Consider the following 12,937-nt stretch of genomic DNA (forward strand, 5'->3'; position numbering starts at 1 on the left):
GACCTTACATACTTTTACTCCAGCCACATATGTCACTATTGACCAATGAAATGTCACGGGTGATGTGTGAATCATGGCCATGTGATTTCAGTAATGTCAGAAGATTAATGCAAGAGTTTGCTGACAAGCAAGGCAATGATGCAATCATGAGGCTTTCCACAAACAGTGATATTCTAGGCTTAGCATTATAATTAGGTAACTTCATTATTTGATAGATTTACTAACAAAGCAATGACAACTTTGGTATGATTTTAGAGTAAAACCCTTAATTTTTCCACCGGAAATTATATCATTATCTTTTGAGCTCGGCCCCCAGACGTCTGTACTCACATCACAGGAGTGTATTTAGTTAAGGGACAGGGCTTGTTTTCCACATGTGTTGTCATCACTCTGTGTCTCTTGATTAAAGTGTGATGACAAGACAAGGATTGTGAGTAGCTTAATACTTATCAGAATAAACAAACACAAAATATTTACCTCTCATCTCTAGTATCCCCAACTTTCTTGTCCTACATGCAATTGCTTGCTTTATATTGCTTAACAACTATGCTGTATGTGTGAGTTTGTGTAAACAGTTCTGGCCAGAAACATCTGACGTTAGTGGAGAGAGGGGCAGTCGCGGCTGCAGTAGGAGGGGAGCTATTAAACTACTGCAACTCAGAGGTCCGACAGTCAGCGGCACTTCCCATGCTGATGATAGGACACCAGGGCTGACCCACCTTTGACCGACAGCTGTCAGAACCTGACCGACAAGGCTTAAAGACAAACAGCGACGCAGACAGGCCTTCCCTCTGACATATCATCAGCTGGATCCACTGATTCAAAGTCGAGCTGAATAATATATACTGTGAGTATGAGCCATTCATTCATCACAGCTAATGGGATCTTAGTCTAGATAAGTAATATTACATTCAATGGAATCAAGTGAAAGCAGCCTGTCACATTGTTTTAAAATCAGCAACAATGGCATTGCCAAGGTAAAGTGCCGGTCCATTTGCTATCTCTAATCTTGAATTCATTTGGTTTTGGTAGAAACAAAAACATCAGTTATGCGCGCTTGCATCTGCTCTTACACTCTAATCCGTGTTGTTGGTATGTGGATGGTGTTACTGTAACTTAATCTACCCTCCAGATCCTCCTGGCCGAGGTCCTATCTATGGTTTTGGTATGCACTCGTACCGTCTGCCGCGCCAACGTGAAGATAAGTCTTAGCGTTTTAACGACAGAGGTGAAATGTAAGACGCCGTTCCAGATGTAACATTCAGTATCTCGGCCTGAATGTTTGTTATGTGGCTCTCCCTGGAAAGTTTGGCCGCAAGTCCGGGCTTCGCAAACGCAGTAAACTTAACACTCCCATGTCCACTCAATGTAGGTCTTTTACAAACATTGACATATAAGGGATGGGGATGGGGAGCGCCGGCAGAGTTCTCCTGTACAAGTCACATCTTTTTTTGGAGCAGAACACATATGATCAGGGTTAAGACCTGATCATTCAGTAAACATATTACACGAGTAAAAATATCTGAGAGACAAAGAGGTTCTTCTATGCTGCACTAGCTGAGAATGTCACATACTTTGAGCTACAACGCATCCACTCAGAGCACTTCATGGCCTTGTAACTGTCCCTTTCATGTGTGTGTGTGCACGAGCCCAGCAGAAAGGCCTCTGTTCTCATGTGAGTGTGAGAAACACATGCAGAGGCATCCAGGAAGTGTGAGCTAAGTGGTGAAGAATAGAGAGAGTGGATGTTGACAGGGGTTATCTGAGGTCGGACAGCTCTTAAGCTCCTCTCTACCAGCCGGCTAATGCATATAAAGCGTATGTTTCAAAATCTGCTGCAACATCGAGGAAGCCCAGTATTTTTGCTGTGAAGAGTATACAATCAGTGAAGGAGCTTGCATTTTGATGACCTTGATAAGTCCAGTTTTATTATGACCCAATGAAAATTATAGTGTATTTTCAAAAATGCTAAAGAATGAAGAAGCCCAACAACAGCTAAGTTATCACCAACAGATTTTTTTTTTTACAGCAGGTGGTTTTTGTATCTCTTAAACCTTGAAAAGATAAGGTAGTAGATTCATACTTTCAAATATTTACACTTTTGACCACTCCCTGTCCTGCCTGCATACATTTCCCTGGAATTCCTTTGATTGCAACACCACCCATATGTATAGGACTAACCTCAGAGGATACTTTTTTGTACACATTAACAACAGGGGCTGCAGTCCCAGGTCAGGGTAGAACGGTATCTCACTCCCACTGCAAATTAGTCATGTCAAACAGAGGAGAGCCCCAGATGCTATCTGTCCGAGGCATACCCATCCACACTTCGACACATACTGTGAGTCACGAAGCCGATTAGATGACTACCAGAGGGAGAAGACCCACACCACAACAATGTTTTTGTTTCTAATTGCCAGGGCAACGAGAAGCTACGTTTACAGAGAAACATTGTATCTTGGAAGAAGTCCACTTTTTTTTGTATTCTATACTGTGAGATAAATGCAATCAAATGCTTTGCTAAAATAGCTAATCTTGAATGACAAGCACAAATATAACGGTCGAAATCAAGCTGTTAGAGTGCTTTAAAAACCACTATATGATTCTCTAAAATGTTTACATTTATTTTTGATATTATTCTGAATAATATCTATATGGAAATATTCATATTTAACATGAACTGAGCAGCAAAAAAAAAAGGAATTCCCCAGTACAGTGCACTATTCTAAAGTGCTATAAAAATGTGTTTCCGTCAAAGAGAACAGGAATAAATACTAGAAAGCAGACAGCTGTTTTAGTTACCATGACAGCTTAACAATGAACAGTCGGGTCACTACAGATACAGAAAGTTAGTAACTAAGGCAACCCATGCGCTATTGCGTATGGCGCATCTATATTGGGAACCCTGGCCGTGCACCAGAGGGTCACTCCATGACGTAGCGACGCACGCAGGGCGTTGTTCTCCCATAATGAGACACTTTATAACAGAACGTCAGTACTGGCATCAATAGTCTGAGAGCAACTTTTAGGACTGAGGAACTACCGCTGTTGGACTCGTTTGTGAAGACGTGCTTTTGCTTGTTGTAAGCCTAAACCCCTTTTTTTGTGGAAATACAAGCTCGCCGCTCAAAGTAAGTGGACCTTTTTTCCTAACTTCCTTGTATTCAGCTGCACTCAGTCAGTCCTGGCGGATTAAAGAAGGGAACGCGCCTTTCGCTGGGACACCCGACGCTCCATTGCGCGCACAGACTGGATGATTGGGCTGTCATCGCAGAAAATAAGCTTATTTGGTCGTTTAGAAATTATTTTATTCGATAAATGCACTGAATATTGTTCTACTTTGTTACCTTCTTTAAAGTGGTTCTTCATTGCTTTGTTATACAATTATGAGATCGACTTCTTATTACTCATTTTCTTTCCATTAGTAGATAAACCGTCAATTTCAGGCAAATCGTAAAAGAACAGAACTTAAAACATGAAAAATCACCGCAATTCAAAATAATCAAACTTTTAAGAAATGTTTCTATTATTATAGATAAAAACAACAAATGTGATCCTTAAAATGAGCTAAACGTAAATCAAACTTTCCAGATGACCAACAATTACTTTTTTTTTTTAAAAATGGTGATATGTTTATTGGTAATTGACATGCTGTATAAACGTGAAACATCCAAAAAGGCTGTCAGTGTTTAACGTGCTGCAGCGACACACCCATGTCCCAATAAGTCACACACACACACCCCCCCCCCCCCCCCCCCCCCCCCCACACACACACACACACACACACACACACACCACACACACACACACACACACACACACACACACACACACACACACACACCACACACACACACACACACACACACACACACACACACACACACACACACACACCACACACACACACACACACACACACACACACACACACACACACACACACACACACACACACACACACACACACACACACACACACACACACACACACACACACACACACACACACACACACACACACACACACACACACACACACACACACACACACACACACACACACACACACACACACACACACACACACACACACACACACACACTAAAAGACACCGTCTCCTCTTCTCATTACTGCCCAGACCGCCTGAAAAGATGCTGCTCCTACTCCTGGGAATCGTCCTCCTGCACATTGCTGGCCTGGTTCTCCTGTTTGTGTCAACAATTGTCAGCGTGAGTAAAACTGTTATTATGCTTTTCCCCCTTTTTTTGTTCAGATGCAATTGTAAGGATTAAAGATGAATATACGAAACCACATATGCTGCAGAATCAGTGTTGAAGCTTACTGAAATGTAAAACCATCAGAAATAAATACAGGTTAATAGATTGTTTGCCTCCCACACTTTATAGTGGTGTCTTTGAATATGGCATATATTTTTTCTGACGCTCTACACACATAACTGATCAAGTTGTATGTTTTTGACAACAGGTATGGATATCAGGTGAAACTAGCACCTCAGACCTCTGGCAAAACTGCTCTACTATCAGTGTGGGATCCCACTGTGATCCAGGATCAGCTGGAGGTAAGACTCATTTGACTATTTTCCTTTAGGCCAACTATTGTTACAAAACATCTCAAGATTTGTTTCCCACTGATAAGTCACCCTTCAAGTTTACTTTGAGCAAAATAGTCTCCCCTAATAGCACTGAAACCAGTTTAAACCATCCAAATGGTACATTTGTAAAAAATGACTTGCTGAAAAACAACATTTGCCATGTTGATGATGTGGGTGTGTCACAGCTCCTATGGGACTCTGGCGCCATCTAGGGCAGAGAATGTGCCAGTGCTGTGTTCAAGTGCTAGCTGATAGGCTGCCACTGTATAAATAGTCGTGGGGTGATGTCCATATTCAGGTCCCGTGTTGGGAGTCCATAGTTACAGGAGCCTGGGAGTTGTGGAGGATCAGGGTGGGGCTGCAGAGAGTATTTAAAGTGTTACATCTATGTATGTACGTGTGTGCGTCGGCATGCCTGTGACAGAGTCTTTGAAAGCAGGGAGACCTTGGACTACCTCATTCAGAACATAGCATTCTGACGGTGGGTCCCACCCAGTGTCAAATCATAGTGTCCAGTGTTAGTTTGCAGGGATCATTGGGACAATCTAAGGCAGCAGCTGTAGGGTTACATATTTATTTAGACAGTCAACCCCCTCATTTTTGAATTAGATGGCATAAGATTCAACTCTTTTTTTAAAACCCTTACCTAATAACATTTTCATTCTCCTAAAATGTATTATTAAGCATAAACGTGAGATCACTGTTTGGCAGCTGTATGTTTTGCTACTAAATGTGCCGTCACAGTGGTGCAGGAGGTACTGGCTGCATTTAGGTGATGTCATTTGTCTAGAATGAGCCGTGCTCAGCCAGTGTGTGTTTTGTCAGGGGCAGCAGCGCCTGCCAGGTAGTTTCATGGCACGGCCAGTTTGTTTGACTTGCTTTCATTATTTGCACTGACGCACAGTGTTTGTTCAAGAAGGCCCCCGCAGGTCTGGGTCTGCGCTTTGGCTTTGGGAGATGGAAGATAGTGGACTCTATCCTGACGTGGCGGCCAAGCCTGCGTTCAATAGAGCTTTCTGAAGCTTTGCTGAGCTGTCAAGTTCCTTCTGAAGTGAATCATAATCATCATAGTGAGGTGCCTTGGTTACCAAAATATTGGCTCCATTTACTTTTGATGACGCCAAGGTGAGAGATGCACATGTCACAGTTATCACATGCCCAGTTCAATATCACTTCCGTACAGCCAGGAAAATTACTTCATAGAATGTACTCCTTCTAAAATTAGAAATTGAGGAAGAATCTCTTCTGTTTCCATGCAGTTCAACTATACATAAACATAGTGAAGTAAATACTACAGTGGTTTGTTGTTGATCTGTGCAGCACAGTGGGGTGTAGGGCCTCAGAATAGAATGCAGAAACCATCAACAGTTCGTGTCCTGTTTGGTATTACAGTAACACGCTTGAGTAGAATAACTAAGTGTACACAATAACAACACCATGGCGTTCAAGTAAAACATTTTAAGATGAGTCAGACTTGCTTATCAGTGATATTCAGTGAGTCCTGAACTGCGCCCCTTGTTAGGAAATGCCCCATGTCACTGTTTCCTACTAGTGATCAGTGAAGGAAGGAAAGAAGGACAACAAGATGTCTGTTTATCGGAGAGTAGTGATGGATTGTCGGTATTTATAGGTGAGCACTATTCATAGGGGCAGGGATGGAACATTTCACCCATTTCTCACAGTGTTATTACCCAGTATTATGTAACATCTGAAAACAGCATCATTAGAAGGGAATCTAATTGTTGCTCCGGTGTGGTATTTGTGCTGGCTGCATTTTGTGGATGGAGATTTGCAGCGTGTCATATTTCCTCCCATATCTCATCCCCCCTCGAGCCAATGATCATCAGGACATATTATAGCGCTGTTATTTCTGGTAACCTGACTCCATCCTGGTAACCCTGTGCCATCATTCAAGATCTTGTTTCCTTTTAAATCTATAACGCAGTTCTTTTTTTCCAGGAAAACTGCATGATTCTTTATAAATGTGAACAGATAGACACATTCAGGGATATTAAATGTTTTCATTTAAGCTTACAATGTGAGAATGTGGTTAGTGTATGTCATATCACACAGCCGTATCATTCATTAATCATTATTTTTGTAACATGAGCGGTAATAAATCATCCATCATGCCTTTTTTTTACAACATGTTGTAAGTGCCCCCCATTAAACCACCACACGCCTGTGATTAACATAATGCAAAAGGATCGATAAACCAAAGATGCTTGAGAATGTTGAAGCAATCACATCCAATATGGATGTCAGAGATCAGCAGTGGCGTGCATACAAATGGAGATATAATAAAACCGCTCTTTTTATAGGGCTTGTCTGGAATAATTGCTAATGCTAGACGGTGGACGCCAACGCATAACCACATTGAGGCAGTTGTTTGTTGTTCAATATCTTGTGACATGGCAGCTTTTTATGCCAGAAAACCATGACAGTAGTAGCAGATACCAAAAAAGAGAAGAGTTAGATAGATACAGAGGAGTAAAAGTAAATGCCAAGGAAACCAAAGAGGACAACAAGGCACCATGGATGACCCTCAGACAAGTGATAGACCCTGCTTGGAACACGTTGGTTTCCTGGCACGATTGTAGCACAAACACACAACCACACACTCCAAAGATAGCACATGTAGATGGTCTCCCCCATCAATACAGGTGTCTAATGGGTTAGTGGGCTTATAGCCTTGGAGAACTAGCAGTGCCGATCGATGGTACATTCAGTCAGAGGTCCTGCTGTGAGGGTAGCACGGAGCTTTTAGGAACAAGATAACTAGGTTTCATTGTTATTGATCCATTACACATTCCCAGAAGTCAACATTACTTTCAGAGGATGCTTCAATTCAGCAGGGACAAAACCAGCAGGCTTTGGCGTTTAGTTTTTTATACGAGCCTTCCATTCTCATGCGCTCCTTAGGACTTAATGTAGGTATATTGATGCTTTGGATAATGATGATTGTGTATCAATTATTGACAACACTCTTCCTCTCTCCTGCAGAATGGATTCAGGCAGTCCAGGCTCTCATGATCTTGTCCATCATCTTCAGCTGCATTTCTCTCCTGCTCTTCTTCTGCCAGCTCTTCACTTTGCAGAAGGGCGGCCGCTTCTTCCTCACTGGAACCTTCCAGATCCTTGCCAGTAAGTTCAATTCTCCCTTTAACGTCTTCTCCCCAAATTAATGAATATCAGATGGACATTATATTAGCTAGTGTTAACACAAAATGTCCAAAGAGATTTATGTTGAATCTGGTATGACTACAGCTTGGGAAACAAAATATCATAATGGCCATATCTCAGATTCCAAGTAACATCTTCAAATGAGTTGTTTTGTTCGACCAACAGTCCTGAACCCAAAGGCATTCCATTGTCAATAACATAAAAAAACTCACATTTGAGAAGTTGTACACATGAGTTCTCAGCCACTTTACAATTCACTAAATACAGTTTCAACATTACTCTAATTGGAACAGTAAGACTTGACTTGAGTAGTCTTCAACATACTGCACTCCAACAAATCCTCCTCCTCCTTCAAAAAAAAAACAGAAGCAGATGATAACACTGCATCTACTGTGGCAGAGAATTAGATGAAGTCTGAGCCAGTAGCTAATGGTTTAATTGTCCATTGTTCTCCATGCCCTTTGGCCAGAGAGTGGCTCCACTGCCAGCCCATTGTGTCCCCTCTTGGCAGCCCTTTCCAACATCCCAGGTTGGCTCTCTATAGTGGGCCTTGACTGGCTCCAGGTGCCCACTCAGCCAAAAGGGACTGGCGCTCGGCAAACTGCCAGCCGTGCAAGTTGAAATGTCAAGAAGGGCTGGCAGTGTGGGGGTCCGACAAACACATCATGTCATGTCGTACCAGGGAGGTGGGCAGAGCCGTAAAATCTTTCTATGGCTGGCTCTGAGATCAATAAGCATGAACCATTGTGTTGTTGTGGAAGGATGCCTTCTGGGAAACCTGCTCTGCCAGACAGGGTTCGGTCCAGGACACAAGACTGCAGAGAAACATGATCTGATAATTGATCGAGATTATGTCCTAAGTGCTCACTTTTTCCTCCCCTGCAGGTTTGTTCGTGATGAGCGGAGCCATCATCTACACGGTGATGAGTCCGCAGTGGGTGCCGGATACGGAGGCCTTCGGGTACTCCTACATCCTGGCGTGGGTGGCCTTCCCATTGGCTCTGATCAGCGGACTCATCTATGTCATCTTAAGGAAGCGAGAATGAGCCATCACTCCATCCCAGTGTTTCCCAGTAACCCTCTACCAAACTGCAAGTGTCATCAGTTCCACTCTGAAGTTAAAGATTTGATGCCTGAGTACCAATGGCCGCTGGAGCCACCAGGCCAATTCACCCCAATCACAGCGAGTTGGGGTAATACCAAAAATCAACAAGCAAACCAACACAAAAACAACCAATACTGTCTCAGTTAAAAGATGTATATAGTATCTATGGTTTAAAACCTATTTATAACACTTTTTACATATATGTACATAGTTGTGTTGCTCTGTCAAAGGATATGTGTAAGAGCTTTGTTTTAGCTGATTAAGTGCCTCAGTGTTTGTTTGTAATGATGAAATAATTAGATGCTATTTTGTCATCTTTTCCTTTATTTTTTGTTTTGGTAACTGCCAAAGAATTAGTAAAAAAAGCTAAAAAAGTATATTAACCAAAGTGCATGTATAGAAATAGAAGGGTTAGAGGGTTTTGTATGGGCTTGCTCTACAAAGACAGAGTGGTAACATCCGGTAATGTAGCATAGCCAGGAAGTATAGATTGGATCCTTTTTCTATTTTGTGACATTTCAAGTTTCAGTGTTTTTATTTTCAGTATTTTTTTAATTTCTTATTTTCAACAAAAGATGGTGCTATGTATTTATCATTCCTATTAATGATAGCATTTACAACAGAGTTACTTTGTAATTGTTTAGAGTCAAACAGCCATTCATTAAAGTAAGAATCAGACAGAGGTACACCTGTGCATACGGGGCCCGACTGCTTCTTTAGGGAACACAGTCTATTCACACAGCAGTGTCTGACCATTTCATTATTCTTCATCTATAACTGTACTTAAAATGCAATTGAGGTGGTGCACTGAAGAAATCAAAAGTGTAATGTCAGTATTATTCTGTAAGTTTGTAAAGTTAGACAACAATACTTCTTATTAGCTTTATTTTACCTTTGTTTGCCTTAATTGTCATTCTGATGTCCATGTTCACCTGGGTGATAAAGTCTCCAGATGAAGAAGCCAAATTGCCTATTAAGTAGAGTACCATAAACAAATAACACTGTGGGGCATTATAGCCTTAAAGTCTACATTTAACATTATTAGAATTAAGTGCCACTGAGTTAAAGCCATATGAGATGATAGGAAAACATATGTAGGATTAACTCAACATAAGGTAAAGGACAGAGAGGGTTTGCAGTGATGATTCAAATGTCTGTTTCACATACTTGAAGTTTGGCACACTGCACTCCTGCCCATTGACACGATGATCTACTGTATAAAACGCTGTTCATGTGTTGTGCATAACAGATAGGGATTACAATATAGCCTAAAAACACTCACTCAATAAAACTACTCTCACATGATCTAATACTGTGTATTGAACTGTTACAAGGGACTGGTTTCACGCTAACCATAATGCATGCAGAATTTAATTGTTTAGGCTGTTGTGCTGTCAAACTGTCAAATCCAAAACACACATCTCTGGGCTAAAAAAGCATGGTATAAGAAAACTGCCAGTTAATGGGAATATACATCAAATTCTGATTCAACTGTGGTTTATGAATTTGTTTTGCATGTAAATATCTGATGGATGAAAGGTGTTGAAATGCAGTGTGCAGCATGTAAATTCCTGTGTACTTTCTAACCAAGCAAGTCCACCTTACAGTATGCCATCATACTACGGGAGATCAAATAAGCTGCCTGGTTGCAAATGCTATACGTGACTTGTGTTAGACACACTGGTGCAGAGGCATGGCTGTTGGCACCCGATGCCAGTTATGTAAAACATGCAGCTAGTGTTTCAGACTCTCATGGCATCAGAAATAAGACGACTTTGACGTGTTTTGAATACGTAAGCAGGGGTCTGTCCTACACTTGACATCTTCTTGTACCATACTGTAGCCTTCCAAAAGAACCGAGCTATGTTGTGGTGGATTAAAGTATTTAATTCAGAGCTTACACTAGCTAGTCTGCTGTGGTTGTATGTTCATTATTTGGTTCAGTTAGAAGAGAATGTCTCTAATGACAACTGCCCTTTTTATTTTCTGTAAAAGCAACCTTTCAATTGTCTATGCTATGTTTACACCTAAACTTCCAAATGCTCTTCATGTTACCAAAGCTAATTTGACTGAACTCATTAAAGGATGTTTCTCACAACCACGATGGAGCTTTTTTGTGTCTTTTAATACCACTACACATTATGCAAAACATGTCCAATCCATGTCCCGCAGAGGTAATATCTTTCTGTTCAAGACTCAAATGACGATGATATCCATTCATTTTAAATACGACAGTCAGTCTACAACCAGCAGTTAATCTGCACCGAGCTGATGATAGGTATATAAATCTCCAGCATTGAAAGAGTACCTCCCCTGACTTTGGGAACTGAAATTGGGACACTGCATTCTAGGCTGCATGTTTGAGTGTGTTACTTCAAGTGTCTGAGAAAGTCTGTGTGATCATTCATTTTCCCCATGTTTCAAAAATCTCCATCATTTGTTGGGTATATACAGGTGTAATTCCATCCATAAAATGCACTTCTAGATAGATTATCATATTTGGGGTAATGTAGCCATCTGGTGGACGCATATAGTAACCGCAACTTCTTTATTATATCACAATTGGTTAGCAAATACTGCCTCTATGTGGTGAAATATAGGTACTACAGTCAAATCTGATAATTGGTATAAAGTATAGTATACAGTACAAGTATAACATGGCCAGTGTGGGTTTTGCCATCCAATCTGATGTCATGTAAGGAAATGCTAATATAAGACTTTCAATGTCTCCCTTGGGCTCAGCTGATAATATTAACCTCATTAATTCTATATATGATCATTAAGCATTGTCTAGAGCGTGTTTGTTAAGGCAGATACTCTCCCCATTAGTATGCATGCATGTGATAGAGAGAGGTGATTTCTCCAACATGTCTACTGTGCATTACCCTTCAGTCCGTCTAATAGATGCTCCTCCTCCAGAGCCATTATGAAGGCTTTCATGGCAACACACATCATTAGAGGTAAAGGCAGAAGACAAAATGACTCATCTACATTTGATAAATGATTTGATATATTCAGACAAAAACATGATAACATCACAGTGTTGGTAATTAGAACAGAATGGAGTGCAGATTAGGGTCAAACTGTTGTGCAAAAACACCTTCGTGAAAGATCTGGAAGAGATGATGTTGATTACAGACAGTATTCCCATGGTGGCAAATGAGCAGATTAATTATTGGCCATTGAGCCAATTAAATGTTATTACCTAACAAGCAAGTCTATACACTTCAATAGAGTTTTTCGATGTACTAGAACAAATAAATGAACATCTGACAAGTCAGCTGTCAAGGTTATGGACTTATGTTTGAAATAGAATAAAAGTTAAATTGTTAAGGTATCAGCCATGAGAAGTAGGTAATTGTCTGTATCAACTTGAAAAATATCCATATTCATAGGTCAAATCCTGTTAGTTGACAACTATTCAACTAAAGCAGATGATTAAGAGGACTGTTTTACATACAATCCTTGATAGGTGTTCACTTGGATTTACATAATGATTTATTTCTAATCTTAAACTATATGGTGAGACCAATGCCCTCTATGGAAGTATTAGGTTACATTATGTCCACGTATTTTATACAGGATTTTTGTCAGAATTGTAAATGTCAAGCTTATTTACCTATATGTCTATCTTATCTTGAATGCTTTAACTGCTTAAATGTGGTAAAAACGAAACTTTTGTCAACAACCGATGTATTTGTAATTTATATAAGTAAATCAAAATGCATTGCATAAAAGATGGGTTCTCTCTCTGAATAGGGATATTTGACCAACAAATGTACCTTTATTTTGTACCTGTGTTTTGAATGACTAAACTTAGTGAACCTCTGCCTTTATGGCACGCACACAAACACAGTGATGACAAACGTGTTGTGGGACAAAGCAGACAGACATAAGACATATTCATCACATCATCCTGAACCAACACCAGTCTGGAAAGCATTGTCCAGTCCCTGTCACATAAACTATAGTGGTGATGACAGATAAACATCCTGTCAAAGCCATTTCATTTTACCACCACCTGGCTTTTGGC

General features: G+C 40.7%; 1 protein-coding gene across 2 annotated transcripts; it reads left to right on the forward strand.

Moving 5' to 3' along the window:
- The first annotated feature begins 545 nt into the window (after positions 1–545).
- Positions 546–11,006, forward strand: pmp22b (peripheral myelin protein 22b). 2 transcript variants are annotated; one of them, XM_034218108.1, is made up of 5 exons: positions 546–847; positions 4,143–4,233; positions 4,490–4,583; positions 7,620–7,760; positions 8,685–11,006. In XM_034218108.1, exons 2-5 carry the CDS (start codon positions 4,156–4,158, stop codon positions 8,843–8,845), a joined length of 474 nt encoding a protein of 157 aa, XP_034073999.1. In that variant the 5' UTR covers positions 546–847; positions 4,143–4,155; the 3' UTR covers positions 8,846–11,006. The 2 variants fall into 2 exon arrangements, with proteins under 2 accessions (XP_034073999.1, XP_034073998.1); XM_034218107.1 differs by lacking the exon at positions 546–847 and adding an exon at positions 2,650–3,131.
- Positions 11,007–12,937: the final 1,931 nt, after the last annotated feature.

The sequence above is a fragment of the Gymnodraco acuticeps genome, unplaced genomic scaffold (genome assembly GCF_902827175.1).
Source record: "Gymnodraco acuticeps unplaced genomic scaffold, fGymAcu1.1, whole genome shotgun sequence".
NCBI classification, from domain to species: Eukaryota; Metazoa; Chordata; class Actinopteri; order Perciformes; family Bathydraconidae; genus Gymnodraco; species Gymnodraco acuticeps.